A 16,486-nucleotide genomic window follows, 5' to 3' on the forward strand; every position below is an offset into this window, starting at 1 on the left:
CCTAAAAGGTGTGACGACCCATCACTGCGCTTCATCCGTGGAGGCTGGCATCAGTAGTGAGGAGCACCCAATCTGGAATCCAGAAGGGACGACCCCTGTTCCAATGAGCTGTCTGCAGTCACCATGAGAGGGAGAGCCGAACTTCTGGCGAGATGAGGATCGTTCGAGACCTTACCAGATGATACTGACCGTCCCACCGAGACAGATTCCATCCCTGCAGGGGCCTGGACATATACCATGTTCGAAGGTGGATGCCATGGACCCCAGGACCTGCATTGCTGAGTGAACTGACACTCTTTCATAGAGGAGCAATTTGCGCACCCACAATTGTAACGCAGCAATCCTGTCCCCTGGTAGAAAGATCCTTTGTACCAGGGAATCCTAGTAGCGCCCCCATATGTACCATCAGTTTTACTGGAGACAAAAAAGATCTTTTCCAATTGACTATCCAGCCGTGCTCCTATAGGCAGTCAATGGTCAGCTGGAGATGACGTTGTAAAATCTCCGGAGACTGCGCCAATATCCGGAGGTCGACAAGTATGGCAGTATCCTGACTCCTTCTGAGAAGAGTAGCCATGACTGCCATTATCTTGGTAAACCCCAGAGGAGCTTGTGAACAGGAACAGAACAGCAAAACTCAGAAACCCCTGGCAATAGGTACATGCAGATATGCATCCTGTATGCCCAGGGGCATGAATCCCTAGGTTCCAATGCCAGAATAATTGACCGTAGGGTGTACATACGGAACTTGGGCACTTGGACAAACCTGTTGAGGGAATTCCGATTCAGAATAGAGCGATGAGACTCCTCAAGCTTCTGAATCAAACACCAATCTGAGTAATATCCTTCCTTGTAAACCAAAGGAATCGGGATTATCACCTGTGAATTTAGAAGACTAAATGGTCTACTAGAGAGCAAGGGCCTAATTGGAATCTGATGGGGGGAGTTGTGTTAACAACCTTCTGGGAAGTAACCCTTTAGGGAGGTGTCACATAAAAATCTCCAGTAGGGAGGGGGATTTCCCACCTAATGCACTCTCCCTGTGGGAGAGGGTAAACAGACACTAGTCTCCTTGGAATCTGGAACAGTTTATCTGGAATGTTCCATGCTTCCCCCATAAGTGAGTTGTACAGATTGAGGTAATCCATCCTAAATCACCTTCTGGTGTCTGATCACCAGATTTATTAGGTTTTTAGGAGCCGATAATTTATCTTCTATAATGAGGATTGAATCAACCGCCCCTGCTAGAGAGGAACATCCACTGAGGAATGATGCTCCTCCTCTCGGAGATAAACTTATGTATCCTCAGCCTCCTCAGATTATATTTATATCAGACTCTGAAAGCAGGGTGGATTGAGAGGATGGTGCAGTCCATTTATATGCTTAAAATGCTGATGCCTTATTCGCCTTTAACATCTGCAGATAGGTAGATGCTAAAAAAAACAAATTCTGAACTGAGTGGACATAACCCTCCATTCAGGAGGGATGTATGAGAGGAGGAAACATAGCAGGCTGTAATCACTGTGGGAATCCCAAGTGGGAGCTGATAAGCGGTCCACTGTCTCTAGGGGAGCATTCAAGGTGACCCCTGAACAGGTGCTGGCAAGGTGGACTGTTGTGGTGTATAACAATCAACACACAGTCCATCCTGTATGAAAACCTGAGAGGACTACTGCACAGGATTTACATGAAACAGCCCAGGGACAAGAGTCTCCTAATTTCCTAGACCTGGGAAATATTTGCAAGTAGCCTACAACAAGTGTAGGGTTAACAATGCCAAGTGACCCCCCCTTCACAGAAAAAATAAATGTAAAGTACTCTCTAACTCCTTACACCGGCAGTTTGGGGGTTAGGAAGAACCAAACAGTAAAAAAATTTTCAACAGTAGCATAAGTCTCACAAAATCTTTGCAAAAGGGCATTAAAATCAATTACCTAAACACAAATCAGTTTGGTAGATATATAAATATATTTGCAATAGGGCATTAAAATCAACTACCTAAACATCAGTTGGTAGGATATAAGTGCAATGCATACAAATAGGCATTGAATCAAAAGCGCTAAAAGTTGGTAGGATTGCAGTGCTATATACCTTCCTAGGAAAAAGGTATATTCAGAGATAGACCAAATCTCCCCTCAGCCAGCACTGAGCAAGTATATGTGAAGTACAATTTAACCCCTCATCTGCAGCTGGGGGTTAATTGGAGCACTTCCCTTAGTCATATAAAGGCAACAATGTAATGTGACCACCTTCACAAATATCTAGTAAATGTGAAGTACAGTTATAACTGACAGTTTTTTCAGAAAAATAAAGGCAGTATAATACACAGCAAAACTTAATACATTTAAGCAATATATTTGCAATAGGCAATCAACTACAAAAAGCACAAACCGTTTAAGTAGGATATTGAGCTCTGTATAACCTGGCCACCAAAGGACAGGCATACAGGGCCATGATCTGGGAAAAAGAAGCCCAAGGGGGTTCCTGCCCAGGAGCTGGTAGGCTGGACTAATGTGGTGACTCCTTGTAAAAGTGACCACATAATCTATTCTGTATGAAATCCTGAGGTGACAACCCATCTGACATGCCATACATGAAACCAGCACAGCGGCTTTCTCCTCCTGCTTCTCGTTTTCTTCGGATATAACAATATCCCTAATGTTATGCAAAGTAATATAATACAATACAATGTGACAGTGTTTCACACCCAAAATAACCCACACACCTATAGCAGAGGGCTTATGAGGAGAAACAGCAGTGATAGTTATAACTGACAGTTATTCAGGAATAAAAAAGGCAGTATAACACACAGCAGACTTACACAAGTCACATACAATGCAAAAATATAGAATATATATATGCAATAAGCTCTTAGTCAACAACGAACAGCACACAAGGCTGAGTAGGATATTGAGCTCTGTATAACCTGGCCATCCAAGGAGAGGTATACAGCCACCGAGAGCACCTGAGAGTGGTCTCTGTCATCTAATATAACAGGGAGGCAGGTAGAAGCAAACCCAGGCAGAGGAAACCTCATCTCTGGACCAGAGTCTGGGTAGGGAGAGGGGCCGCCCGGGAGAGCGTACTTCCCCTATGCTGTATGGATCCACCGGGCTCACTGACTTATACATGGCCGTCGCCATTATCATCCCCGTCTGTCAGGAGAATCTCATGTCCTGGTGGTCTAGTTGGGGGAAGCAGTTTAACAGCGGCCTCCGGAATGTCTCCACCGCCAGAGGTACCAACTGCCACATTAGTTCCCCGCTGTCAGCGGCCCGCGGGGAGCCACCTTACCTGCATCCCTTATGTCTCCGGCAGCATGTCCTGGGCTCAGCGCTCACTCCCACCGAAATCACCAGTTCCCTCACTGGTGTTGTGGCGCCGGCGAGGGTAGACGGAGCAGCAGCACGGGCGTCCATTCGGATGCATAGTGCTGCTTACTCATAGGGCAAAAAAAAAAAACTTGCTTAGGACTGCTGAAGCAGTCCCCTGTTCACCAGGTGCACTAAACAAAAAACAATGCCTGTAGCCAGGGGTGGGGTATATATGAAGGAGGACCCAGTGCATCCTGGGAGCTAAAGCTTGTAACTGTTTGGTGCCTGGATCACTCCAACCACATACCCCAAGGTAATTCCTGTGGACCCTATGGACACCGAAGAAGAAAAACACATTCGAAGACTAAAATATAGAAGATGACAAATGTGGGAAGATTCTTTATTATATCCATATCAACCCATGAACAGTACTTTCATTAAAAAACAAACAAAAAAAAATAAAATTCTACAAAATAATCTACACGGCCTGAAGCAAGAACACTGCATTGTGTTACCAGTGAGGAATTGCCTAAATTCCCTTCAGTCGCCTTATAACATGCAGATCCAAGTGGTCTTAAGTCACGATTTCAGGGTCAATGGTAAAGTTTTCTGCAAGCTCGCCAAGCTGAGCTTGATTCAAAGCGGCTATCAGATGCTCAGCAGTTGCGTGAGCTCCCTCTTGATCTTGCCAAGCCACTAACAGAAGTTTGGCCCTCATCTTCACATCCTCGCTGTCAGATTCAATCGTTTTAATGTTTAAGTCTTTTATCTCTAAGTGAGGGGCCAGTATCTTCCAGTGCTCTCCCAGTTTGCTGGCAAGTGACTCAATCAGTTCACCAGTGACTGGCTTCTGTTGCAGGATTTCTGGACCTGGAATATTACGCAAGGTGTATGGTTTTAGGTTTTACTTTAAAAATGGTTCATCTACAGATCAATTTTACATTAAAGAAAAATGTATTAAAAGCGAAAAGAACCCTATATATATTTTTATATGTATTCCCAAGAATAGAGCGACGATGAACACTAATTTGTGAATCAATGTTTTAGGACCTAAGACAAATAACATTCATTATTACATAATGTCTTCAATGATAGTCCGTGAATATGGTCACAATGTGGTGCATGGGGGAAGTTGTGACTATAAATCATAAATATTGTGCATCAAAGTGAATCACAAAGGTGCAGTATACATTTATCTCCCAACTGTATTATTACTAGATTTCCTATTGATGTTATCCTTTATTTCTGAAGGACAAACATATTCATCAGTGCTATACAATAAGGTCGAATGCAACTTAAAACATGGGCAATGATGAGAGATTGATTTGTGTTGCCAAATTAAAAAAAGACAAATGTTTGCCACTTTCCATACATATCCCTCAGTGTGTTTTTCATGTTTTATTCCGAAACAATGATATTTGAATGTAGAATGACCTATTACAATCTAGAACATGTGGACACTGCTTGCTTTAGCCATCATGGAAAATTAAGGAGGACAATAATGGGGTAACTAAATATATCTACAACCAATAAGTGCACAAATTCTTACTTTCAGTGTTTTCCTTTAGTAAAGATTCATTATCTTCATCATCCTCTTCCACCTCGTCTTCGGTTTTTATTTCCTCTGATGGGGGCTAATAACATAAGAAGTGGATTATTATGATGAAAACTAGTGTAGATATACAATATGTACATATGTTCTAAATGGCAGCTCCTATCAGAAAACCAAAATGTGGTGCCTAGGATATTACCAGTCTATAACTTCCACAGATGAGGGACAGCAGCCTTCTTTGTCTCATATGAGATGGGGAGATTATACAGAATTCATATACTGATTATGCAAACTTATTCTATCACATGAACTTGTCCTCAGGGGTATGCAAAACAACAAAATGATCACTGGACTTCTCATTATTTCCTGGTAACTATTACTTACTATCAAATAGAACCTTGTTGAAAAATGATTCAGAAGCAGTCAACCCTTTGTGCTGCTAAGTTGAAATGGTTTTCAACCATTAACAAAGAATTGTGAATACCTTATTATCAACTAAGTAATTAGACAGTGAAAAAATATGAGATATGGTAAGAACTTACCCTTGTTATCTCTATTTCTACGAAGTCCATAAGGTTCCACAGGATACCTTGGGGTATAGGTGATGACGTCAGGCACGGACACCACAGAGTTAAATTTTCAGCCTCCCAGGATGCACCAGGGTCCCTCTCCTATACCCCACCCTCAAGCCAAGGCAATTCAGTTTCGTAACAAGCCATAGGCTGGAGGAGGAGAACAAAATGAGAGAAGAAAGTCTGGAACACACAAGAATCACATTCTCACCAGAAGGAGACGGAGAAACCGGTGACCAGATCAAAGCCCATCTGCAGTACAGGTGCGACAGGGCGGGAGTCCTGTGGAACCCTATGGACTTCGTAGAAATAGAGATAACAAGGGTAAGTTCTTACCATATCTCATATTTTCTACTTCAGGGTCCATAGGGTATCCACAGGATACCTTGGGGATGTCCCAAAGCAGTATCCTTTAAGGGTGGGGACGCTCCTGTGCTGTAAGGAGAATCCGCCGCCCGAAGGAAGCATTCTGAGAGGCGAAGGTATCAAAAGCATAATACCTTACAAAAATATGGACAGATGACCACGTGGCTGCCAATCACCGCTGAGGTGCCACGTCGAGCTTCCCACGAAAGACCCACAGACCTAGTAGAAGAACTTTAACAGAGGATGGAACAGGAAGACCTGTGAATCCATCCTGCCAAAGTTAGCGTAGTGGCAGGCCAACCCTTTTTATGGAAACCAGAAAGGACAAAACCGAGAGTCTGATTTCTTAAATGGACTGGTACGGTCAACTTAAATTCGTAGAGCCAGTACCACATCCAAGGAGGCCACACCAGCAGACAGGACTGGGGAAGTAAAGGCCGGTACTATAATTTTCTCATTGATGAGGAAACTAGACACCACTGTAGGTAAAAAACCAGGGCAAGTGCGAAGCACTGTCCTGTTCCTAGGAAAGATGAGAAAAGGGAGGTCTACATGACAGAGCCCCCCATTCTGCGATCCTACTGGCCAAATCAATGGCCAGAAGGAATACAGTCCTAGCTGTAAGTCATTTGAAATCCACTGAGCCCAGTGGATCAAATGGCGGTCCCCTGAGAGCCCTAAGGACCACAGCCAAATCCCAAGGAGCCACCGGTGGAACAAAGGGATGCTGAATATAACGTACACCTTGCACAAAGGTGCGGGGACCCCAGGAAGAGTAGCAATCCTACGATGAAACCATACTAACAGGGCAGAAACCTGCACCCTCAGGTTAGCAAGGCAAAGACCGTTATCTAAGCCCACCTGTAGGAAAGCCAACACTCTGGATATCCGGAATACCCGAGGAGCATAGCCTCTAGGGCAGGGGTCTTCAAACTTGGCCCTCCAGATGCTGTGGAACTACACATCCCAGCATGCACTGCACATAGTTTTAGCATGCTGTTATATCAAAAAGGTGGCAGTGCATGCTGGGATGTGTAGTTCCACAGCAGCTGGAGGGCCAAGTTTGAAGACCCCTGCTCTAGGGCGACACAACTGAAAGAAAGTATGCCATACCTGATGGTAAATTCTTGCAGATAAAAGCTTCCAAGCTCTTAGCATGGATAGAGCCCCTGTTAACTATAGAGCAGGAAAACCCCTAGACCTTAAGAGAGCAGTCTCCACCGCCACACCGTCAAGGACAGACAACCTAGGTCCGGGTATCAGCCAGGATCCTGAGACAACCGGTCCGGGCGTAGAGGCAACAGCTTTGGAGTGTTAACTGAGAGGCTCCGAAGATCTGAGTAATAGTGCCGTTTGGCCCACGCTGGAGCTATCAGCAGCAGCGTGCCTTCTTCTTGCTATTACTGGAGGAAGAAGGGATAATGGAGGGACGAAGTACACAACTTGGAAGGTCCACTGGACCTACATATGTCTACCAGAAGAGTCTCATCTCTGAAAGGCTCCACTTGTTCACCAGAAGATTGAACACCTCCGGATGAAGCGTACATTTCCCTGAATGCACGTCTTGAGGGCTAAGAAAGCCTGCTTTCCATCTGAGGATTCCTGAATGAACACTGCCGATGATGGCAGGGATATAGCCTTCCACCCAAGCCAGAATTCGGGACAACACTGTTAGTGTCGTCTGACTTCGGGAACCTCCTAGGTGGTTTACATAAGCCATCATGATGGCGTTGTCAGACTGTACCTGCACGGTATTTCCGTGGAGGACCTGTCCTGCATGCTGGAGAACCTTGAATACTGCTCAGAATTCTCAGAAGTTTATGGGAAGCGCATAATCTGCTGGTGTCCACCTGCCCTAGAACAAGTGTGGACCCGTCACTGCTTCCCAGCCATGGATACTGGCGTCCGTCATCAGAAGGACCCTGTCCGCAATCCCAAAGGGGGTGCCCCTTGTTTAGGTGAGCTTTCCGCAGCCACCAGGCCAGAGAGAGACAAACCTCCGGGGAAAGCACTATTGACTTTATCCTATGGGGCAACCCACACCACATTGCCGAGTGAATAGACACTCGGCGACTCTGCAGGCAACTGCGTACCTTTGCCTGTAATGCAGAGAACTTTTCCTCAATCACAAAGATCCTCAGATGTTGGGATATGGAGCATCCTCTGTGAGGAATCAGAGAGGACCATTTCCAGTTTATTAGTCAGCCATAACGTAGCAACACAGATATTGTCCGTTGCAGATGGCACTGAAGTATCTCTTTAGACCCTGGTAACAACAGGTGGTCACCCGGATAGGGTAACAAGCGGACCCCCTGCATCCGCAGGTGGGGTGCCATGACCCTGGTAAACCGTGAGGCGCGGAGGCCAGACCAAGGGGCATTGCCAGAAACTGGAAATGCTTATCGACCACTGCAAACCTGAGGAAAACACTGGTGTGCTAAGAAAATAGGGATATTCAGGTAGTCACCCTGAATATACCCAACGACACCACAAAATTCCCAGACTCCATTGACTGATGGAATGCAGGGTCCCCCTCCTGAACCGAGGAACCCTTAAGAATTTGTTGAAGGATTCGAGGTTGAGGATGTCCTGGTAAGACCCATTGGGTTTCTGTACCAGAAAGAGGATGGAGTAATACCCCGTTCCCCTTTGGGGCAAAGGAATAGGTACTATAACTCCTGCCTGGAGCATAGAGTGTAACACCCTCAAAAATTACTGGGCCTTGTCTTGAATTGACAGAAGACCTGTAACGGAAAACCGGCTGGGAGGCCTTTACCGGGAGGAGAGGACATACCTTCAAGAAAATACTTCCCTTACCCCGGTGTCCGTGGTGGTCAGACACCAGGACTGGGCGAACTGGAGAAACCGGCCTCCAACTCTGGGGTTCCCTGAGAGGAGGCCCGTCCCGTGAGGCTGAAGGCTTATAGTCCAACTTGGGAGTAGGACGTCTTGTACTCCAAGCCTGTTCTAATGGCTGAGCAGATTTCCTGGCTACTGACTGTCTTGGAAAGCTGTATTTTAGACTTACCCTGGCCTCACAGGGACGAAAAGACGAAGCCCCAGACCCCGATGGGACTGTAGCCGATGGCAGACACGCAGACGTAGCTACTGCCTGCGGGGCCACAATTGTGTCCAGATGAGGGCCAAACAGGACCTGTCCCGTAAAAGGCAAAGCATTCCAAACGGAATCTGTGTCCGCTTTCCAAGAGCGCAACCACAGGGAGCGGCGAGCCGCCACTGCTGCCGAGGAGATTCTGGAAAGGAGCAGGCTATATGTAAGACTGTCTCATTATGAACGTGGCTAAGTCTCTGAGAATTTGCCACTATCCACCTGCTCTGCTGGAGAGACAGTGTGCAGAGATCCAGTTACCTACCCAGCGCTCCATGGCTCTGGCCCCCCAGCACACGGCCATAGCCGGCCTGGACGCCCCTCCAGCAAGGGAATAATTGGATTTTAGATATATTTGCACCTTGCAATCTGTAACCTCCTTCAAGGAGGACCTGGAGGGCAAGGGCAACGTAGCACTCCTCACCAAAAGGTCAACCGTCTTTGAGGCTGGAACCGCTCACCCGGATTTTCCACGCCTATTCTAAATGATCCACCTGACCAGATAGAGGAATTACAGTGGCAACACCCTTATCCTTAAAGAAGGCATATTTGGATTTAGCCACGGGGGATATGTAATAACCAAAGCCGCACGGACTGCCCGTATAAGGCCAGGTATATAAACTTTAGACCCAGACTACGCCTCCTTTGCACTAAGGGGCTCGTTTCTGAAAAAGTAAATTATGTCACCGTCATCAGACGTCATGATCCTTAGCCGTCTGAGACCCGAAAGGCCGTTTAGAAGGCCGAAATGGTGACTCCCCCTGTAAAACGTCCATCAGGTGCTATACCATTTGGACAATAAATTCACACACAGGCTCCTGCGATACCTGGGGGGGCGAAAAACAGGATACACTGGGGTACCATCAACTGCCCAGGGATCCCTGCATGTGATGAGACCACCACTCGCTGCGATAACCCCTATGGGGAAACACAGGGAGCGTTGTCCACAAGGGGCTGTCCATTTTTGTGCAGGCACAGTGACAGAAATGGGGCGTGATATATAATGCAACATGCTCTCCATAAACCCTCAGCGTCTACATATCCCTCCGCTAACTGCACATTATATCAGCACATTATAGCTGGAAGAGGATATCCTCGTTCACTTTCCGACATGAGGAGTGTGAACGGAGCGTATGTGACTTCCCACACAGAAAAACCACGTTTACTGTGAGGTAATAAACACCCTGCAACACCGCACCGCAAGGGCTGTAGCAGAAGAAGAACAGGGATAGGAAAATGGCTGACAGTCAGAAATGAAAGTACAGGCAAACAGCGCTAGCATTTAAGTCACATACAATGCACAGATAACATCCTGCATTACAAGCACTGCGATCAACTACACAGACTAGAGCCTGGTAGGAAACAGTGCTGCATACACTGACCTTAATTGAAGGAGAGGTATGCGGGGGACCTGGACCGCAATGGCACCTGTATCAGCTTCCAGCAGCGTTTGCCATCCCCAGCACATGCAGAGAGAAAATGGCCACCGAGGAGCAGAGAGGAGGCGGGCCCGGGGGAGGAGCGCTGACACAGCCCGCTCAGACCGCTGTGGAATGGCACTGTGCAGCGGGGGAGACGCTGGCTGTGAGACAGGGAAGGCGTTCTTCCCTGGCCTGCTATTAACCCCTGGGACGCCGTACTGTACCGCACATGCTGCGGTCCGCTGTCCCTGGTGGTCTAGTGGAAGGCGCATGATCAGTACCTGGCCCCACGCGCAGCCGGTCCCCAGGGGGCCCCCTGCCTGGGGACCAAAAAGGACTGTTACCGGCGGGTGCCCACCGCGGGACCCCGCCGCTTACCTTGTCCCCCGTACATCCGGCCACAGTCCAGGTAGCCAGGGTCACCGATAGCTGTGACCCCAGCTATCTACCAGCATCCCCGGATCGGTATCGGCGTTCTGGTACCGGCGGGGTGTAGGAGCGACAGCATGGACGTCAGTACTGACTGTCCATGCTGTAAGGCTCATCTTGTGCAGACACAGCTGCACTCTGAAAAAATCTTCTGGGGCTATTACAGCCTCCTCTGTGAATGTGATCCGACCTCTGGCCGGACACCCACGAAAACTGAATTGCCTTGGCTTGGGGGTGGGGTATAGGAGAGGGACCATGGTGCATCCTGGGAGGCTGAAAATTTAACTCTGTGGTGTCCGTGCCTGACATCATCACCTATACCCCAAGGTATCCTGTGGATATGGACCCTGAAGTAGAAATAACAAAATGCATCAGAAGATCTTTAATGTAGTGTGAGAAAGATATCCAAAAGCTAACAAGTCTTCACGCATTAAATGAAAGGGTTGGGTACGGTATCCTAGCGGTCAGAATACAGACAGCGGTATCCAGACAGTCAGAATCCAGACAGATTTCTGTAAGTATTATAACCGTTACCCTCCCCTCCCGCAGCCTTACCCTAATACTTACCTCTGTAATCTGTCTGTATTCTGACAGTCGGCATCCTGACTGTTGGGATGCTGATTGCATCCCTAATGAAATACCACAAATGGAGCACATGTTGCAGAGAGGACCTAGGGGCAGATGTAATAACCACTGAAGCGGCATCATCGCACGTTATGTGAGCTGATACCGCTTCTCCCCCATGTATAATTGGGGGTCTGGGCGGTAAATGACAGGGGCACTATGTGCCCCTGTCATTATCGGCGCTGCTATCTACAAGATAGCAGCACCGATAGGCAGGGAAATGTATGAACGGTCAATTCACCTGACCGTTCTGCCAGCTGCAGCTATCGATATCGACAGCTACAGCTTGGCGATGCCGTATCCCCACAGCAGGGACAGCACTGTCCCGGCAGCGGTGGATGCTGGCTCAAGGGCTGCACGCAGGAATCTCGCGATGCTTACGAGATTCCGCGCATCTTCAGTGGAGCCGGCCGGGAGTGAGACATAGCACATCAGCACTAGGCTGATGAGCTGTGTGCTCTAGCAGGGATCGCCGGAGGGGGGAGTTTTCACTCCCCTGCTCCAGCCGATGAGATGTTAATGCATCTAATCGTTAGTGCACGATATGTGCTGCTATATTACATCTCCCCCATAATGTGATAAATTTCCTGTGAATAGCATCGAGATCATCAATACCAGTTCCTCATGGAAGGAATACCAAGCATACACAATGTTTAGCATTCTGAGCTCTGGGGTTCACCCGGGTGATTTGTTCCACGTGCGTTTCCGGCAACATGTACAGATTTTTAACAAATGCTCATTAAACACTCCTCTGAATAAACCCTAACAAAAAGCTCAGCTGAGCTCCAAAAAAATGGCTGACCCACACATGGAAAATGTTACTTGAGGGAAGTCCATCCTTGTTGTAGGGATATAAAATAAACAATGTTGGAAAAAGGCTTACTTACCGGTAATTCCTTTGCTAACTTGATGACCATGTTCTCTAGGTATTCTGGTAGACTCCTAAACTGTTGGTTGGTAGGTTGGAAAAAGTGGGGACTTCTACGAGCCAATAACCTTAGTGCTCTCCAGCCATAATTAGAGTTGTTCACCACTCTGGAAATGAACATTTAGTTATCACTGAAACAGTAAGCTAGTGAAAACTGCATTTATGTAATTTATACTTCACATTAACTTTTCTGCAGTTCACACAGAACACAGACATTAGTAATATGATTACATGTTACAAAGCTAAACCTCTAATGGATTATTCATTACCAGTCAATTAAAAACCTGGATAGACCTGGGAAGAGTACAAAAAGAAACTCTCCTCTTCCAAATCATGGTGCCTGAGTGGATAGGTGCCGCAATAGGGGAAATCATGCATGTTAAAAGCCATTCGCATGCTCTGCTAGTATAGTTGCAGATTGATATTGTATGGTGAGCAGCAGACAATGGGGCAGATGTATAAAGCTCTGGAAAGTGATAAAGTGCAGAGTGATAAACAACCAACCAATCAGCTCACAACTGTCATGTTACAGGCTGTGTTTGAAAAATGAGAGGTGGGAACGGATTGGTTGGTCATTTATCACTCTGCACTTTATCACTTTCCATATCTTCATACATCTGCCCCAATAACCACTAAGGGATCACATCATTTGAAGAGGGGATTCTCTAAATAAGGGTTTCCCTGAGTTTATGGAAAACAGGAAGTCAGGGGAGTTATCTGGTGAGTGCACATGATCACCAGATAATACATTTTCATGGGTCACATTATTTCAAACAGTGGAATCACCTATTGCAAACCAGGGTAACCCTTACTGTCAGGATAGCGGAGATAGAGCACTTTTAAAGCACTTATCCCTACTGCCTAACTGTAAAAATGTCTCCAAAGTTTATGCTGTATGGGATAGTGCATAATGACCTCATCGCTCCTCCCTCCCAGGTCCAAGCAAATTTTAGGTCCTCCCTTTCAATTTGAATCCCTACAGTGCTTAGGATGAGTAACACACTTTCTTAGCAGTGAAGGGGTTAACAAAATCAAAAAAGTACTCAGAGAAAAGGATTTGCCACAAGAACAAAATCACATATTTCTCATCTTATGGGGCAAAATGGATACACTCGAGACATCCTTAGGTTGTCAGTAAAAGGAGTTTATGTTCAAAACCCGGTAATTGGATGCAAAACGAATGAATCTGTAAAATTGAATAATTATATTATGAATGTATACCAGAAATCAGGAGGCAGCCTGGCACAGATGCTCGGCATAAGTGCCCCGGTGCCCAAGTTGGTGTGATGTGTCCCAGCATTCTGAGGAACAGGCTCTCTATACACAAGCCTGGGCAGTAATCCACCTGGCAACAGTCTGTTTGATGCACCCAACCTTTTTGGTCTCTGGCTTATGCTGATGACAATGTTCTAATGGAACTTGGAACAAGACCTTGCTATCAGCACAAAGTGTTCTCTAAAGAAATGCACTGTCCTCATTTAATGGTAGACACCATCATGATATAGCCCAGGCCTTGAAACGCGCCTAGCTGTGGAGCTTTACCACCAAAAAGCCAGGATTTAAAGGAATGGAACCTCATCACCACCGAAAGCACTGGTTAAATAGAAGGGTGCTGTTAGGCTAGGAGGGTTGGGGTGGGGGAAGCTCAGCAGCCTGTCCTGAAAGTATAACAATTATATAAAAGGTAAGCCGCTATGGCAGCTCATAAAAATGTGGAGGCAGGGAGTAGGGGTATAAAAAGATAGGAGCCTATACTGTTATACTGTTAGACCCCAGACTCCTCCAGCACCTACTATACCCAGTGTCCCCCATGGATGAAAGAGAAAGTTGCCCATAACAACCAATCAACTTCTATCTATAATTTATCTAGCACAGTCTAAGACAGTTAGAAGCTGATTGGTTGCTATCAGCAACTTACCCATTTATATATCTCTAAGGTTTGAGCCATCTCTCCTCCTTTGTCTGAGTTAAATACACAGCAACCATCTTCTAAATCCAGAGAATGCATCATTTTTCTCTTTGCTACGTCCCGACTGTGGGCAAAAAGATGATAAAGTAATATCCTGGGTTAATATGAAATGTAGAGTCTACACCATGAATCATTATTGTATATAAAAGGAGGAAATGGTAGATATCAGCATCAAGTGTAGTCCTGACCTGGATTGTAGGGGCTAAATTTACTAAAGTGAGAGTTTTTAGAAGTGAGTTTTAGAAGAGATGTTGCCCATAGCAACCAATCATATTCTACTTAACATTTAACTAGCACCTTCTAGAAGATAATAGCTAGAATCTGATTGGTTGCTATGGGCAACATCTCTTCTAAAACTCACTTCTAAAAACGCTCACTTTAGTAAATTTACCCCTAGTTACTTGGTAAGGAAGCATTTTGTACTTAGGAAATTTCTAACTCTGGTATTAGATTCTGTGACCAAGGATAAAATGTTTAGCTGTCATGTGGTTGTTTTACGCAGCTTTTGCCATGAATATATACACAACATAACAAGTAACGTACTTGTATTCCTTTTCAACCATGTTTTCAGGAACCGCTTGTTCAATTGCTTCTTCAAAGAATTGTTCCAATGTAGGCATAAACTCCCTACAACATACATACAATAGGTAAAAGACAAGGTTAGGTCTTGAAGTGGTGGATCCTTATAAAGTGTGTAATTTAATCCAATTAGAGAGCCCATATCCCTTCAGCAATCCCCTGTCTATTTTGACTTCTCGCATCATTTTGCTTTTTAAGAGAACTGCAGTAGCAACAAAGACATTTTTTATCCTACTGTAAAGGACAAAAACTGGGTACACATCAGACCATGTGTACCCAGCCCGACGTTCCAGGCGACAGGACTCGGCATGCGGCAAGTGCATACGCACTGGAGATAAAGTACAAACCAACCAGCTCCTACAGTAACTGTCTCTTTACAGGCTATGTATTTGAAGAATAACAGTTAGGAGCTGATTGGTTGGTACTATATATCCATCCAAGGCGTAGTGCATAAACCCCCAAGTTTGGTATACACCCTTACTCTTCTGAATTGACGATTTTCTCTCTGAACGAAATCGTCCTGTGTGTCCCCGGCAGGGGTGTGCTCAGTGTTGTTAACAACACTGGCCACACCCCTGCCGGGGACACACAGGACGAAATCAATAACGATTACGTTCAGTGCCGGGCTCCCTCCCTCATCGCCGAACATGTTCAACCTGACAATATCGTCAGGTTGGACAGGAGATTCGGGTGAAGATCGATAACTACCAACTATATTGGTAGTTGTCGTTCATCGTTTTGGCCCAGAAACTGAACGATTTTTTGAACGACTGAACAATATCGTTAACGACCAATCTTTAAAAAAAAATGTCCCGTGTGTACGCACCTTTAGACTTCTTTTTACTATACACTTTTTCTACAAATCCCTCCTTAATTCCTCACAATTTACCTCTTCCTGAAATGAGTAATCTTTACTAATCACAGGAGATCAATGCAGTATGTGGACTCCACATACAGTACCATGTCTACTACAATGTCTGCAACAATGTCCCGGTAAGGAAGGTCTTAGGAGCACTAGGTCAATGTGATACACCACAAAGATAGGAAGAAAGTTAGCAGTGTGTCCCAGCTCACCTGGTCTCAGATTTGCATGCTTCTATGTTGTCAGGACATAGATTCCACAGCCGTGTTAACTCTTCACTGAAAAGACAAAATTCAAGTTATAAAAACAGGCAATCTATCCATCTTGGTTGGGTAAAATGAGCACAACTAGCATCAGCAACAGGAAAACAGACACTTCCAGTACCATATTTAAGTCCAAAAAGAGCACTTTAGGCTCATCTAGAAACAGACACATTTATGCTGCCCATCCACTACTAGATGCGGGGACGACAGCACGATTACGACATAGTAATTGCGCCGTCGTCCCCCTAGGGGTGAAGTCCATACACTGAACGTTCAGACGTCCAGTGTATGCAGATCAATCATCCCCAAACATGGCAAGTTGACCGTCACGTTCGGGCGATGATAGATGTTAAAAACGACCAGCGGGCACGCGCATCGCTGGACGTTTTTAACATTTTACTGCCCGATTTGCGGCCGATTACAAATCAATTGAGCGATAACGACGGTTGTTATCGCTCAATCGCTAGGTTTAATCGCCTAGTGGATGGGCAGCTTAAC

General features: G+C 45.9%; 1 protein-coding gene across 1 annotated transcript in view; it reads right to left on the minus strand.

Moving 5' to 3' along the window:
• Positions 1-3,700: 3,700 nt before the first annotated feature.
• Positions 3,701-16,486, minus strand: part of THOC1 (THO complex subunit 1) — a 45,396-nt gene continuing 32,610 nt past the window's right edge. The window contains exons 17-21 of the mRNA XM_088469797.1: positions 15,938-16,003; positions 14,828-14,911; positions 12,275-12,422; positions 4,864-4,948; positions 3,701-4,184 (exon numbers count right to left, since the gene is read on the minus strand). Coding sequence (XP_088325923.1) covers positions 3,889-4,184; positions 4,864-4,948; positions 12,275-12,422; positions 14,828-14,911; positions 15,938-16,003 — 679 coding nt within the window. The 3' untranslated portion in view covers positions 3,701-3,888. The remainder of the gene's footprint in view (positions 4,185-4,863; positions 4,949-12,274; positions 12,423-14,827; positions 14,912-15,937; positions 16,004-16,486) is intronic.

The sequence above is a fragment of the Taudactylus pleione genome, unplaced genomic scaffold (genome assembly GCF_031769625.1).
Source record: "Taudactylus pleione unplaced genomic scaffold, aTauple2 ptg000093l, whole genome shotgun sequence".
Taxonomy (NCBI): Eukaryota; Metazoa; Chordata; class Amphibia; order Anura; family Myobatrachidae; genus Taudactylus; species Taudactylus pleione.